At 40.0% G+C, this 17,236-nt stretch overlaps 1 protein-coding gene across 1 annotated transcript in view; it reads left to right on the top strand.

Annotated features, from left to right (window-relative positions):
- znf385b (zinc finger protein 385B) overlaps nt 1–12,950 on the top strand; it is a 38,310-nt gene extending 25,360 nt beyond the window's left edge. The window contains exons 4-11 of the mRNA XM_062432242.1: nt 5,881–6,017; nt 6,244–6,354; nt 9,124–9,295; nt 9,399–9,779; nt 11,156–11,340; nt 12,424–12,519; nt 12,660–12,712; nt 12,809–12,950. Coding sequence (XP_062288226.1) covers nt 5,881–6,017; nt 6,244–6,354; nt 9,124–9,295; nt 9,399–9,779; nt 11,156–11,340; nt 12,424–12,519; nt 12,660–12,712; nt 12,809–12,950 — 1,277 coding nt within the window. The remainder of the gene's footprint in view (nt 1–5,880; nt 6,018–6,243; nt 6,355–9,123; nt 9,296–9,398; nt 9,780–11,155; nt 11,341–12,423; nt 12,520–12,659; nt 12,713–12,808) is intronic.
- Nucleotides 12,951–17,236: the final 4,286 nt, after the last annotated feature.

Genomic DNA, 17,236 nt, shown 5'->3' with positions numbered 1-17,236 from the left:
CCTTTCAGTAACTCTTAATTGAATGAGCTGATATACAATCCTGAGAATAAAAATTCCAGGGGAAGTAAATGCCTCAGTATAGAAAGGGTGGAAAGAGTTCTGCCTAGCTCAAGTATTAGCTGTTAGCTTGGCAGCGGAGTCCTGTCAGTAGTCAATATTTCAACAAGCTTCTCAAAGCACCCTGGCTGAAATTTCTGGTGTGGCCATGCCATTAGATCAGATTTAATATGGGTGGGACCAGTAAATCAGACTGATCATAAACCACTTCATTCCAGTATCAGACCAGTTTAAACCAGTCAGATTCAGTTCTAAAAGCTCGGTTTAATATCAGGCTGGTGCAAACAGGTCCATCCCAGTGTCCAATGTCAGTAAAGTAAGACTTTTGTTTGAGTTTGTTTACAGCAAACACTGCCTTTCACAAATCTTCACTAATGACTGACAGCCTGAAATAAAACTGACTGGCTCGCTCTAAGTTGTTGGATGGTTTTCATACTGGTTTACAGATTGTTTCAGTGAGAATGCAGCCGCAGATGTGTATCAGTATTTATAGCAGCTTCTTAGAACAGCAACTTACTGCAAGAGAGAAGGGTAGCTGTGTGTATGTGTGTATGTGTTGTAACCAGATCTCAGGGGACAGAAGGACAGAATTAAGACGACTCTGTCACCACACTATTCATCACACACACACACACACACACACACACACACACACACACACACACACACACACACACACACACACACACACACACACACACACACACACGGAAAGATCTCTCCAATTCATGGTGATACTGATATAACCAAGTCTGTCGTATGTTCACATTCCTTGCTAAATGAAGGGCAGATAAAAATACTAGCGTACAGTTTAAAATCACAGGATGTTTGAGTGTGGTGGTGTTAATGGACACTGAAACACTGACACTGGAAAAAAAAGGTCAGACAGTACCAAGACAGCACTGTCTGACCTTTTGAGACTGGATATATAGTTTTCGATGGCTTAACCAGTCATTGAGACGGCTCTAATAATCCTTCAGGATGTTCTAGTGGTCCTTGAGGTGGTTTAAGTCCCTCAACAGATTCTAGTTGTTGTCAAGGATGTTTAAAAGGTTCTTGAGGATTGTAAAGGTCCCCTTGTTCCACAATTCAACATACAAGGGCTATTCCCATCTGGAATGTAAAATATGTCTTTGAGAAAGTTTCCAGGGAAGCTCAAGTGGTTCCTGTAGATGTTTTAGATGTGCTTGAGTCGGTTCCAGTGTCCTTAATGAGGTTTGATTGGTTCTTGTGTTTCGTGAGATGTTCCTCAGGAAGGTTCAGGAGATTTTAAGGTATTTCAAATGATTCATCAGTGATCTTTGAAGATGTTGTAAGCCACAGTGCTTGTGTGTGCTTTGATGGATAGTCAAACAGAATCTAAACCTTCTTCACCTTTATGATTTTGGAATTGGAGGATACGTCCAACACACTGAAAAAGACAATCCAACAAGCATGTCCATATCATGCAGTGATTGTCCAAGTGTGCAGAGGTGCGAAAGCATGCATGATTTGAACTGCTCTTTCTCAAGGTCTCTTTCTGGCAATATTCATACGTACAATAAGTGCAACACTATAAATACCTTCAAGTATAAACAGTCCAAATGCGTTTGCCACTATCTGCCACTATATGTGGCTGTTAAGAATAGCTACAAACACTTCCTGCCTCAGGAATGGTTGGACAGAATATCATACAAACAATTTTATTTTAAGCGTAACCCAATCTCAAAGGTTCCATTGTCCAACAAATCAGCACTTTTCTTCAAGAGCTGAAGAAAAGTGGAAAAAATGAGTAGTGGTGATACAGCTCTGGAGATAAGAGTGATGATGAATTTAAGGAGCATTTCATTTTCAGTGGAGTGATGGTTCTACTAGATGTATAGATGTTCTTGAAGTGGTTTCAGTGGTCCTTGATGAGGTTCATTTGGTTCTTGTGTTGCAGAGCTGTTCACAAGTCATTTTTTACAAGTCCAAGTCAAGTCTCAAGTCTTTGAGCTAGAGTCCAAGTCAAGTCTCAAGTCTTTGAGGGTCAAGTCCAAGTCAAGTCTCAAGTCTCTGGTCAAGAGTCCGAGTCAAGTCTCAAGTCTCTCGCCAACACTAATTCAAATTCCTTCATATATTCAAAGACCTTGATATAGGACAGTATGAAAATGTATCAATTGTAGGTTCACTATAGAGAATCTACTGCAATGTGATGTGAAGAAACATACACTAAGAATTATTTCAATTCCATAACTGTATTTTCTTCAACAAAAAAATAATTATTTTAACAATGTTGTAAAATATAACAAAATGAACAAAACATGAACATCACAGAAACACTGCACTGCAGTTTAACACTGTGGTACAAACACATGTTCATTATTTTTTTCTCCAAGCTGCCTTTTATCTGCTGCTTAACACAACACACAGCAGGGAATGTGTGGGGATATTATAAAATATATATATATATATATATATATAAAATGACCATAGTTAACGCAACGTTGTGTTTTTTAATAATTAGTAGCGGAGCCACTAAGTTAGTGGCACTAAGCATAATAAGAGTTGCGGTGGTTTCCTGTCTGAGCTTTCAAAATAAAACCTTTGCTATTGTGCGCTTCTTATTATTATTAACAAACAAATTTTGGGGCTTGTCAATTACAGGAGAAATGACGGGAGGGCGGCGGGAGATGGTTTCGAAATATGGGAGAACCAGGGAAAAACGGGAGTGTGAAGGCATTGTATCCAAACGTAATGATCTGAGGCACTCCTGCTGAACTTATCGCACTCGCCATTGTCAATGTCTGATACTGAAGATGCGCGCTTCACACATGGCGCATGCGCGTGGCATGACGTTGGTGTTTACATCTAGCTCAGAGCCAGAGATCATACAAAAAGATGAATGACAGATAAATAATGAGAATAATAATAATAACATGAAATAAAGGTTGTTCGCGAGTCTCGAGCCTCGAGTCGAAGTCAAGTCTGAAGTCTTTTGAGGTCGAGTCCAAGTCGAGTCTGAAGTCACAGTTTAGTGAGACTTAAGTGCAACTCGAGTCCGAGTCGCGAGTCCGAGTCCCCAGCTCTGTTGTGTTGTATGAGTGGTCCTTCAGGAGGGTGTTTTTTCATGGTGGTTCAGATTATATTTGAGATGGTCTCAGTAGCCTCTCTAAAGTTGGTTGTGGCTTCTCTGCCCCACAATTCAGTTCTTAACACGAGACAGATACTCACAACTTGATAAATGTTGATAGAAACTGTCAACTGGACTGTTACTTCTGCTTCACTGTGAGTGTAAAATACCTTTTAGTTGTAAGCAGGAGTTCAGATTTTGTTTACGTACATTAATCTTCACTGTGACTGAACCGTGCAAGGGGAAGCTTTTATTTTGGCATGTCCTCCCGACACATTACACTGTCCTTAAAAATAGACACTAATCTGTATTTACTATTATGAATAATCTCCCAGCTAATAACAGCTGATCCAGACAGTGATCTGAGTTGTTGTGTGTCAGCCTACATGTGTTTTATTACAACACTATGTTGTGTCATGATGTTCTGAACTTAATAATGAGCTGAGGTGATAAATACAGAAACTGACTCACAGCTTTGCTATCTGAAGATAAACTCAGAGAGCAGCAGCATGGCACACAGCTAATCCACAGCTTGCCACATGTCAACTCTGAAACCCAACCTTTCAATCCATTTTATTGAGATCACATTTGAAACTGTCTTAATAATCATCAGCAGTGCATTTAGAATGGGTTAAAGTCCATGCACGCCAGTTGGAATGAACCATAAGACCTTCTGGATGTGTTACAATTAGATTATAGCACAACATGAACATGTTACAAGGAGTTATAGTTCATTTATATTGAGTTGTAATCGGTTATATGGCATTCACAATGGGTTTCAAGGGGTTTTATAGTATTTACAATGAGTAGTTGTGCATTTAGCATGTGTTAGAAAGGGTTATAGTGCTTATAGAATGGGTGTGAATGATTTATAAGGCATTCAGAATATGTTAGACTGGCTTATATTGTATTTAAAATGGGTTTACATAAGTTTAGCTGGGCAGATAGACAAAACCAACAAGATAAAACTTTTCGTCCTCATCCTCTCTCGTTCCTCCTCCTCCTCCTCCTCCTCCTCCTCATCCCCCTCCCCCTCTGTCAGGGCTGATTCAGTCGATCTCAGTGTTTCCACCCACACACTGTTGTTACGAAAGAATTCACTGCAGGGCTTTTACATGCTGCGACTATAAATGTACACAAACGGACAAGATACAGTCCTTCATCAGATCTCTTCCTTGTGTTTTTTGTATGCTGTGTATGTACTGTAGGATATATGTAACACCTCTTCAAATGTCACTGGGTACAAACGTAGCCAGAAGCGTGTTTAAATTTGGATTTAGACCTCAGAGGCCTCACCACTCTTCTTCAGGCCATTACACACATGAATTACACAAAAATATATGTTGATACTCTTGGTGACTTTTAAATGTATATTGTATGTAATGGTTCAGATTGTGATAAAATGAAAGTTAATTTTATTTTGTAATAAATATATTGTGTGATGTGTAAGAACCTTGATTTGGTGAATGCACTTACCCACTGTCTGCCTCTTTAAATGGAAAGTTAAGATGTACACAGCAGCTCTTACTAGCCCTGCAGCAACTTGACACATGCACTCATTAAGTCAGCCACTTATTCACCTTCTCTCTCTTTTTCTCTCTGTATCATTATCTCTGTCTGCCTCTGGCTGCTGCAGCTCCATATGTTCTTCAAGTTGTTACTGTAAAGCCGATCAACTGCTGAAGTCTCCAGGTTACAACAACGTAAATGACCATAGTGACTCCGTTTGTTCCTCTGAGAATTTGCCAAGAAAAGTCTGTGTCACCTAGCAATGTCTTTGTTGAGGTTCAAGCTAATGGAGCATCTCTACTGACCCCTTTGACTGACTTACTGCTCCAGTGGTTTTAGTGATAACTGGTTACAATTAGGTTTTATCTCCTGAGCCATAGTCCCCCCTATTTGGATAAACTGACCACATACTGGGAATCCATATGGTTACTTTCATTCCTGACAAAATATTACATCTTAATAAAGAGAAGAAAGGGGCTAAATTCAACCTTTCAACCTTCAAAATAAAGCAATAAACAACTCTTGACCCATCATCACTGGTTGCAGATGTCTATGATTTATCTCAGGTCAACCAGAGAGGGATTTAGTTTTTCCTTGTCTTATTTGAATAATTTATAGAGGCCAGAAGAAATAATAATATCCAGTATATTCACAATAAAGAGAGCCCCCAATTTGGGCATCATTGATTCAGAACAGAGTATTTTTTAAATATTTACAGAAAGCTCAAGCATCTTTCTTCTTCAATGACAGAAATGAAAAACTGAGGATGGCTTCGGAAGCTGGCTTGGATAAAAGGAGATGCTTAAGCTGTCTGTAAGCTGCTGTTAACATACTGAACCTGTCCACAGCAGCAGGTGTAACTGGAGCTCTGGCCTCTGCTGCTGTTAGCTGCTATTATCTCCTCAAGCTAAAACTATGTAGACCTATGCAGTGGGTGGAGTTAGGCTCAGACCAAGGGGTAAAGTTACACTTTTAACTGTTTTTTCTGACATCAAGTTTCCAAAAGCAGTTGCTACATTTTATGTATACCACACACACATAAAGACAACACAGGTGTCGTCTTTACGTTCAGACATTTTGAAAGAACGTCATATATATTTTGTTTAATATTGACTGGACCACCAATTATCTCCAGGAACTGATTAGCACTTACATCAATCATAGTGTCCTCAGCTCAGTTATTAGAAATCAATTATTCAAACCTGATGTCTCTCTATTTCCAGGAAGTGTGTGTGGTACAATGGGCAGTGCATTGCCGGGGCTGATAGGCGCCAGCGGTCCCTCAGTGATGATGAAACCGTTCTTGTCATTTCCTGTTGAGACGACGTCGCCGGTTGGACTTTTCCCAAACTTCAACACGGTATGTGTGTGTGTGTGTGTGTGTGTGTGTGTGTGTGTGTGTGTGTGTGTGTGTGTGTGTGTGTGTGTGTGTGTGTGTGAGAGAGAGTGTGTGTAAGTGACTGTACCAGTGACTTCATATTGTAGCTGCAGGCAGTGTAGACAAACTGTGAAAAAAACCTGTCACTCTGTCATCGCTGTTCTATCAATCCCGAGCCAGTTGGTGACCTCTGACCTATCTCTTGCAGATGGACCCAGTGCAAAAGGCCGTCATCAACCACACCTTTGGCGTTACCATGGTGCCCAAGAAGAAACAGGTCATCTCCTGTAATGTCTGCCAGTTGAGGTTCAACTCGGATGTAAGTGTGTAGTTGTTACTGTTGGTTCTTCATTTCCTAACATACAGTTTGGTTAATATTCTTCTATGTGATTCATCTGCACTGTGGCCTGCTGCCATCAAAATGTCTGAAGCACATTTGGAGGCAGAAGTCCAACATTTGTGTAGCTCCTCTTGTTCTCTGTCTTGGTGGATATCAGTTGCATTGATTAAAGATATTTTCAGGACATGTTTAGCCTAGCCTAGGGGCAAAGACTTAAAAGACTACCAGCTGAGCTCATCTACCTTCCACCAAGGAATTACATTACTAGTATACATCTTAATAAGGAGAGGACAGAGAATACAATGATTTCAGAAAATATGTAAGTAAAATTGAATTGATTGAATTGAATTGTCTTTATTGTCACTGCATTGAGGTCAATACAACACCATTTTAAAACAGCTCCCTCCTCTGTCATCACTCACACAAACATCTCACACTTAAATAAAGTTGGTAAAAGAGAAAAATAGATAAATATATATATACACATATGCACATGCACACATACATACATAAAAAACTCGTCATTTAAAGTGCATAGGATAATGATGTATAAAGTGCTTTTAGCGATTGCACACAGTTTTCTGGCACAGAAACAGGTCATGAGGCTAATTGGGTGGTGGAGGTGGGGGCACCTCTTCTAATGTTAGCTCACATTAGTAACCAATGTCACATAACAAAATGCTCTAAAAGGAAGATGTTACTATGCTAATATTATCCTTGTTTTCACCCGCAACCAGTTTGTGCTAAACTAGGCTACATACAGTCTTGACCTACAATACCTCTACACACACAGAAATTAAAATGATTGAAATTGATGCTGGAATGTTTCTTTAATGAGATTTCACGAGGACATGACAAACATCTGTGTTTGCAGACCTCAGCTAAGTAACTTAACTGAGACTGTGGTACTTTGTTCGTTAGCTTGTTTTTCTGTGTACTGGATTATTCTGCCGAGTGTTCCTACAAAACAGCAGGTGTGTATAATCAGGTGTAACCCCTATCCCTCTATATTAACTCAGCGCTGTGTAAATGACACTCAGCTCATTCACATAATGACTACTGAGTGGTGACGAGCTGCCACGTTAATGACATGTCAGTCAAACATAACTAATTTACGAGCCATTTAATTTATTCATGAGTGAACATGAAAACAGGAATCACTGTTGAGGAGGAGGGGAGCTAAGAGGAAAGGAGAGGAAAAGAGGGGAAAGAAATATAGAGGCCATTAACTCAATGTCTAATAAGCTGAGTAGAAGTTGAGTCATGGAGCTTCCAGACAGTCACATGAGGACACTGTTAACCTTAAGATGTTTTATAGTGTAGTGACACACTGTTACTCTGGGGATGTTACGCTATGTGGACACACCAATATGAACAGTTTGTACACTTTAGAGATCATCTGTTTACCTGAACTTTTCACACACTGCATCACTGTTCAGGCTCCACATTTAAAGTCTAAATACATCCTAACACAGTGTTTCTTAAACTCCTGTTGGCGAAATGACCATATAGACCTAATACCCTGTCTCTTTCTCTGTACCTGGATATCTGGTCTGGGTCAGGAAGAACACGTGCTAATGAAAATGTAAATGCATGCAGACAGAATTGCAATCAAAATGCTATGTGAACATCTGGACCAGTCAGGTGTAAATGATATCTGTAGGACTCCCCCGGCCATTTCCAGGAGCTATACCCTCCTCGAAGATCGCTAGATGTTGCTAATTTGCATATGTGTGACATAATCGTGCAACTATTTGCACACCTGCCCAAAATTAAGAACTTAAAGATTGACAATACTAACCCTAAGCCCAACCTTAAACCCCTAACCCTAACCTTAACTGTCTTTATATTCTAGACAGTTGAGTGCAAAACCACTCAAAAATAATGTATCTATTAGTTCCCATGGGAGGTAATAACATCTCAGAGTGGCAAAAATGCATTACGACTAGAAAATGTTCTTCTTTTATTTAATTTTTTTTTTTTTTTTTTAAAGTAATGTGTGAACTGGTTTTGTTTTAGAGAACTTATTATTTTGTGTCACTTAATATATTCTAGACGGTCAAGTGCAAAACCACTCTAAAGAACTCCTAGTTCTGTGCTGATTGTAGACCCCTGAGGCCTAAAGGCTGCAGATGGAAAGATAATCAAGGTCTAGTTTACCATCAATAGTAGACTGGACCAAGAAACATACACTGTTTGACAATGTAATGCAGATAAAAGGGTTTAAAGAATCAAAAGGCTGTGTGTCTGTGCCTTTTATTTGGCTGAGAGGTCAATGTATAAAAATCCACTTCTTAACCATAACCCTTAACCACTAACCCAAACCCAAAATGAAGTCAAATAAAGTGTTGATATGAAGTAAATCAAGTGAAGAAATACAATCGAGTAGCTAAAAGTTGGAAAGATGACACGAAGAGAGCAAGGGTGGATATCATTGACAGCGACTACTTTGATGTTAAACATGATGGTAAGAACCAGTTTCAGTTATTCTGAGATACTGATGAAATAAACCCTCAATGGGAAATTGTATTAATAGATAAGGGTTTAAAACAATACTCATTTGCCATACTCAAATCACTCCTCCCATCCATACCACATAAAAAGAGAATGTCTTCTTAATGTAAGTAATGGAGGACAAAGCCCACAGTCCTTGTTTGATATGAAAATGTATCACTAATCAATCCAGACATCAGAAACATGCCGAACAGAAAGTTAAAACTTGTGTCCCTGTGTTTGTCTCTGGCTCAGTCTCAGGCGGAGGCTCATTACAGAGGAAGTCGTCACGCCAAGAAACTCAAGTCTCAGGAGAACAAGGCCAAGGCCAAGATGTCAATCACTGGAGAGACCAATGGGAGCAGCGCTAGTCTTACTGGCCCCGCCCTTCCAATCTCAGCTAACAGCAGCACCAATCAGCACACAGGTTGATTTTATTCGCCAGCAACACTGATCTGAATAATGTTACTTTTTTGTTTTTTATATCATGGAGTTTGTCTCATTTCTTCCTTCTCTTCTTCTCCCTCCAGAACTATTATCCAGCCTCATCAACCCCTCTTCTCCCCTCAAACCCTTCTTCCTCCCCTCTTCCTCCCCCCTCTCCTCCACCTCCCCTTCCTCTAGTAGAGCGGGCAGCGAGCCTCCGCCCTCCAGCCCCCCCTCCGCTCTCCCCGCCCCAGGCCTCTCCTCCTCCACCTCTTCCAGCTCTTCCTCTTCTTCCAAAGTCCCTCCACCTCCCCCTCCTCCGGCACCTGTCCCCTCCTCCTCCTCCCCTGCTCCTCCTCCTCCTTCCTCCCAGGATGCACCTCTGTCAGCTGAGTCAGAGGAGGAGAAGGCGAAGAAGCTGCTGTACTGCTCTCTGTGTAAAGTCGCTGTCAACTCTCTGTCTCAGCTGGAGGCCCATAATGCAGGTGAGGAGGAGCATGTTGGTGGAAAGCCTGAACCAGAAGATTTATTAATTATGAATTATTCATATGGTTCTGTGGTTTCTTAACGACATGTTCAGTTCATTACATGTGACTAGAATGTACAGGTGTCTATAATGACCAGTTATTTATATGTAGTTTATGAGTCAGTGACAAATAAGGGTTGGCAAGATGAGCAATTCAAAAATATGTTAAAACTAGTTTTAAAATGTACATTTAGTATTTTTTGTTGCTTTTATATCATTTGAAATGACATTTACACCATTTTTTACCAAAAGTAAGACTGAATGCTCCTGAAAATGTCAAATGGTGTAACTACAAAAGAATGATACATATTACATATTTTATCCACCTACAGTGTATTTAAAAGGACTTATACTAATAATGACTTCATTTAAAAAAAAATGTAAGTGGTTCCTGATCTCCATGATTCCCCAGATGAAATGTAATATTTAGAACAATTGTATTCCGTTACCTTTATTTAATATAAAAGTTATAATGTAAGATCATGCCAAACTAGTTGATATGGTGTTTTATTGAGAATTTAGTGTTTTTAAGTTTTTATGGTTACACCACTTAGACATTATTGCCATAATCCTCTAATATATTCTCTCAAAATACAAAAAAAGAATGTGTGCAAATTATTCATACGTTTATTTTCACATTTTAACCCCTTTAAATTTGACTAAATCACATTGACACAAAAAATGTCCCTGGTGTCCCTTATATGTGCTGACACCGGGGAAGTAAGGATCCCTTCAAGCAGCGTCTTGTTTACCATGTTTAGAAAAAAGGGTCTATGAACAGGCTGATGCTTTTATTTAAACTTGTTGACCAATCAGTGGACTCAATGATTTGATGGGGCTTTGATATTATATCAGTTTTGATATGAAAACTCTAAAAAGTGTTGTATAGATGAATAAAACCCAGAAGACTGTAAAAATGCATTTTAAAAGGTTCCTGATCATCATTTCTCAGATATCAGAGCATCCTTGAATGCACATACAGGGAGAGATTTAAAAGTTTCTTGAACGTTGTTACTATTTGATGATGATTATCATTTGATTATCTATCTCCAACAAATTTCAAGTCTGTGCAGGTTGATCTGAGCCGAAACCAGTGGTTACCTGGAAAGAATGAAATCAATCTGAAAACAGATTATTTTAAACAATTTAACAATATTAATATAGCTTTATAGCTCCAACACTTTGCAACACATACACACACACACACACACACACACACACACACACACACACACACACACACACACACACACACACACACACACACACACACACACACACACACACACACACACACACACAGAGAGAGATATAGTCATTATTCTCTGTTTGCAGGTTCGAAGCACAAGACAATGCTAGAGGCTCGGAGTGGTGCCGGGCCAATCAAGGCCTACCCTCGACCCGGAGGCAAGCTGAAGAACGGCAGCAGCTCCACACTGAAGGGCTCCGGCCTGCAGAACAAAACTTTCCACTGCCAGATCTGTGACGTCCACGTCAACTCTGAGATCCAACTTAAACAGGTAGAAACACACAGGGGGACATTTACACATCACTCAATTAAAACAGGTTGCACCACACAAACTACATCTTATATATAGATGAGTTTTTACTAAATATTTACACCCAGTAACAAGTAAAAGGGCATATATGGAATATGATCAGCAAATCTGATCTGACCTTTGATAACATGCTGTTTGAAGGGATGATTTTAAATTACGTTCCACTAGGTCTGTCACAATAATTATCGACTTATCGTGCAATAACGTAATTATCAACATCATCATGTCTATATATGGACTTATCATATGATACATGGACATGACCTTGATCATTTTTTTGACATTAGTATTGCCACTCTTCACATTAGCAGCTAAGAGGCTATTCATGTCAGATTGGCTAAGCAAGTAGTCCCTACCCCCAGCCCCCCTTGTATTATTACGCTATTATATATTAATATTATATCAGTGGTATAAAATGATCTTCAAATGACAATAATATCGTTTATCATGATTATTTCTGAGACAATATATCGTCCAATAAACATTCCACAAAAATGGGCTTTACGCTGCAGCTTGTGAAACTACAGTGACCTCTTGTTCACATAAGTTGTTTGCTTTTGATTGGACTGTGCTACAGAAGCAAACCAGACTCAGGTTCTAAGCTCCCGTGTCTTTAATTAGAATCATGGGACATACAGCTTGTTGGGTATTATCCCTAACAGTAACATTTAACCATTTTATCATCAGCAGCAACAGATGTCTTGCATTTCTGGATTGACATAGAAGCTCTGCTCTTTATTTTGTGTTTCTGTGGTGAATTGGAGTATTTGAGCTCCATTGATGGTCTTTTTTTATTCACCATGCATGTACTTAACTCAGAGTTAACTGAGGCAGAGTTGATTGAACTGTTATTATCTGTTTTGTGACCAAAAACTGAGAGTTTCTCATCAGTTCAGAGTGTGTGAAACAGTGTAGCAGGAAGTGTCGCTCTGTCTTCACCTCTTTCTTCGCTTTATTAAAGTCGAAAACACACCAGACGAGTCACAGTCTTCTCTGTCCTCAGCTTGTCAGTGTGACAGTGTGTGTTTGTTGTCTCTGTTGCAGCACATCTCCAGCAGGAGGCACAAGGACAGAGTGGCAGGAAAACCCAGCAAGCCCAAATACAGCCCATATAACAAACAGCAGCGCAGCTCTCTCACTGTATGTTTCATCTGCCTCACTCAAAAATTCAAATTCACTTTGCGTGCATTACCGTAGTGAAGTACGAAACATGTCTGAAACACTAACACTTGTTTCCTCTCCTCTCTTCTCCGTCTCATCTTACCTCCTCTTCTCCTAAGAAGGAGTTGGTGAAGCCCTCCCTCTCTCCCTCCTTCCTGTCTACTCCCTTCCCTCCTCCATCGTCCTCTCTCACCTCCTCCATCTCACTCCCTCCCTCCTCCATCTCACTCACTCCCTCCTCTCTCTCTTCCTCGCCCCTCCTCACTCACACCTCCTCGCCCCTCTCCACTGCCATCTCTCTCCATCCTCGCCCTCCCGCCACTTCGTCTCTCTTCACCGCTTCCTTCCTACGTCCGGCTCCCGGACCAATGAGAGCAAGCCAAGGATCGATTCTCTTCGCTCCCTACTGATGGAGGGTGGCGGGGAGTCAAGCCCGGCGACCTTTAACCTCTGTCTTCCTGTTTGTTGGAGCTGCCGACTTCAGCTTGACTTGACAGAGGCGTCAAAAGGAGACACGGGAGGACAGAACCTCCTCCTGTTTGGGTCAGAAATCTACTCGGGTCTGAAGATTCACAGCTGACCAGACAGCAACCTGTGACGACATGGTCGCGTTGCTTTAAGTAAATCACAGACCTGAACCACAAAGTCTATGACCTGAAACCAGTCCTAAAAAATACAGAGCAGCCCCCAAATTTTCTAGAAAGCAATAAGGTCCTGGAAATGTCTTAATTTCCAAAAGAAATGCAGCTTATTTGTTGTCTCCTGCTGTCATTGTAATGCTCTAGAATCAGCCACTGGAGGGCGTCCAACTCAAGGAAAATTTAGTGAAACCTTCACAGAATCATTTTCTCTCTTTTACCTTTTAACCAAAAAGAACCCCAGTGTACCTCGTCAATGACGGCAGTGTCAGATGACTACAGCCTAAATCTGTTGAAAATGAAGCTGGATTCAGGTTTGAACATAGTTTTGGTTTACCAGAATGAGGATTCAGGATCTAAGTGGTACCTGAACCTGCTCACAAATGAAGATGGTGAAGGCACACTGGAGTCAGTATTTTGTTTTATTTTGATTGACTGGCTTAAGATGGAGTTATGCAGTTGAGAATAGAGACTAAGGTGGACGAGACAGTCCCGGATCAGGTCAAGTTGGGTTGCGTCCTCAGATTTTTGGAGGGGGTTGGTTCTGTCTGAACAAATCTCCTCTGAACACACGTTCTTCTTCCTCCTGCTGGAGGAACTAACCAGCACAAACCTGACATAAGAGAACTCAGCAGACGTCATAAATATTACCACAGCTGTCTTCATGTCATGTCAGTGCTGGACTGTGATGTCACAGCTGACCTTTCACAGTCACTCAGATGTCCCTGTACTCATGTTCCACTCTGTCCTAACATACAGCATCTCGAGCAGACAAACTGCGAAGCAGAGGAGAAATTAAAGGATGAGCTGGTCTTCTTTTTATTATTGACAACAAATCTCACTAAAAGACCAAAACCAACAATGTATTAATCAGATTTTTCAGTACTTTCTGACTTCTCTAACCTGTCTGTGTCACTCAGACTAAAGTAAAAAAACATTTTACTAAAGATGTAAATCTTTTTTTTTAAGAATGGCTCACAAATATAGGTTGTTTTGGGGTTTTTTCAAGGCTTAGTCATTTCCTGAAACAGCTGGCCACTGTTGTTTTTAGCAGACAGAGGAAATTGTGCATTTGTTGAGGACTATTTTAAGCAGTGGATTAATCCACATTTGGTGCCATTGTCAGTATTTCTGCCAGCAAGATGGTGTGTTTTGAATTGATTCAAAAATAAACTACAGTGTGTATGGTCATTGTAATGAAGTGGCCCTCCCCCACACCTCAGTATCCTCCTACAGGACATGACCACAATTTGGAATAGACTGCAGTTATCCTTTAATGACTTCAACTACCCCACAGCCAGGAGAGCCTAAACTAGAAACACTCTCTGTTTTGGGTTTATGAAAAGATAAAAATCCAGATGAAAATCAGATTAAACCACAAACAGAAAGGTCGCTTCATGACAGTTTGTTGTTTGTTCTCCTGCTGACTCAGCTTGCTGTATGTTTGGAACCAGGGTTTGAACTGAAGTATGACTAAATAAACTCTTCCTGCTTTTGTCTGATGTCCACACGTCTGCCTGTACCTGATGTCGTCCCTGACGTCTGCACTGCCAGTGTGTTACAGACTCATTAAGACTCTGGACTGGGCTACTTCCTGGTTTTACAGTGAAAAAAGGCCCTTCCTCCTAACTTGCCTGGTGTGAACATTTACCCTCTCTGTTTTCAGCAAGTCTGACCAGAACCTTCTGGAGTTTAAAGCGTCTGTGAAGAACCTTTACTATAACTGGAATAACAAAGCGTCCGAGGAACATTTTAAGACTCTAACACATCACTGGAACTTTCTGAGACCTGCAACAGCAAAGGAACATTTTCCTGAATAAGCTTATTGACTTTCCATGAGCAAGACAAAATATCATCAGTTCTCTGGTTGCTCATTCTGTGCTCTGATCATTTATTGTTGTGCACATTGTAAATATTCACCAAAAGCTTTTTCACCACTGTCAAACAACTGCATTATCTAAAATTCTTTGGTAGATTTTCATCTAACAGATTCCAAGGTCCACTTACTGGGTTTATTCTGAGGTTTCAATTGCATCTAAGATTGTTCATCAGCAAATGGAGATGGCTCAGGTGTAGTCACATGACCAAAGTCGTGATTACAGTCATGTGATAGTGGGGAGACGAGTTTCCAAGGGTTACAGAAAACGTGTATTTATCAAGACAAACTACTACATATCTAGCCACATCGTATAAAAAATAATAAAAAATTGTTGACCTGGTTATATGATGTGTGAAAAGGGGGTAGGCTTTCAGAACACCAAGAACACAAGCATAGCTGTACAATAAACTAAAGGCTATAGTCGTAAACTATAACTAAACAAGGTGTTGCCTTTTCAGCATCGACATGGAAATTAAACAATTACCTGCTCCTGCTTATCCCATCAGCTGGTTACTTATTGATCCTTCTCCAATGTTCTTTGTAGGCAGTGTTCTATTGACCTTTGTGTCGGGGGGCCAGACGTTTCTGTCTCTCCTGATGTGATATTTTTGCAACACTCATTTCTTTACTATTTTTCCACATGGATGCAGCAGTAAGCTGTCTTTCATGTCAACTATTGCAAGAGAACAACAGCGTGCTCAGGAGTCACGTTCCTCATCCCAACAATCATGATTGTCTGTAAAGGCGTCACGTGAGAAAATGCATAAACACAGATGTAGGATCCATGTTTTACTAGCCTGATCATGTCGGAAAATAAGATAACCTACACTGATTGCAACTACTAAGGCTGTCACAAAATGATCAAATTATCGTACATTATGAGGCTTTTGGCATTATTGATCGTATATTGTACAGTAATTATTGCACATCTGGCAACATTGACAGCTTCTCCAACATTAACAAAATATTGATGTTCAAATGCAATTTTTCAACCCACAGCAACATTGTGTTGTTGTCACGAGCAGTGAATCTCTGCTATTCCAGTGTACTTTTCTTGCTGACAAAAGACTAAACTATACCAATAATAATAAGAAGAATAATGATACAATTATTATTAATCATATTGTTTGGTTGACATAATGTCATATGGTACTTTTTCATTGGTCTGTGCAGTCAAGTCTAATATTCTAATCATGTAAACTTTTTTTTTTTTTTTTTTTTACTGGCCTTCACACTTTACTGAAAACATGTTCCTGTGGCTATGAGGGAGTCTCACTGCAATGCTTTTGGTGGTCCCAATTAAGTTGGCATTATCGGAATTTAGTCCTACATTGGGGCAAGATTCTCACAAACTTCTCCATATACACTTACCATGCACTTTATTAGGAACACCTCTGCAATCAGTTGCAGCTCTGCTATAAATCTAATTTTATGAAGTTTATACATTTTCAGTTTGTGTTGACATTGTCTGAAAAGTGATAATTCTACCTTAAGTTTATGATTAAGGACATAGTGGGTGGTGGTGGGGAAATAGAGTGCATTATATTGAAAATGTTCCTAATATTGTGTCAATAAGGTGGCAGGGTGTTGTATTGGAATACATTAAATTGCACAGGTGTTACTAATAAAGTGCTCTGTGAGGTGAATATGGTTGAAAATGTAGAAAAATGTTAGTAAGTGGACCTATGCCTTTTGTAAAACATATTGATCCCAAGGTCACAAATGAATTTCTCTGCTCAACATCAGTTTGCTGTGTCCAACGCTTTCATACTGTAGCTGTAATGATTATCACAGCCACTAGGGGGCACTAGCAGGACTTCAAATGCTTACAATCATTGCTAGCTTATATCAGCGTTTTGTGACTTCCATCTAAAAACATCTAAATAATCAGGTGGTTGTTTGACAGTTGTGAAAAGGTTTCACAGAACCAGGAGAAACCATAGAAAACACCACAGAAAAACTTTACACAAAGGTGTGCTCCTCTGACAAGACCCTTTGTCCATTCTGTTGATCTCCACCTTCTTAAAGCTTCTGTCTTAATGATTATCAGCAGCATCAATAATTCAAACAAACAACAGGACAGTTACTTCCACTGCTCTGATATGTTTACCAAAGGCCCAAATGCACTGAAAGCATCTGACTCATGCATCGTTTTATATGGCTAAATGAGCACTGAAAG

This window comes from Scomber scombrus, chromosome 13 (assembly GCF_963691925.1).
Source record: "Scomber scombrus chromosome 13, fScoSco1.1, whole genome shotgun sequence".
NCBI classification, from domain to species: domain Eukaryota; kingdom Metazoa; phylum Chordata; class Actinopteri; order Scombriformes; family Scombridae; genus Scomber; species Scomber scombrus.
Note: the sequence above shows the minus strand (reverse complement) of the source record. Positions and strands in the feature narration are given on the sequence as shown.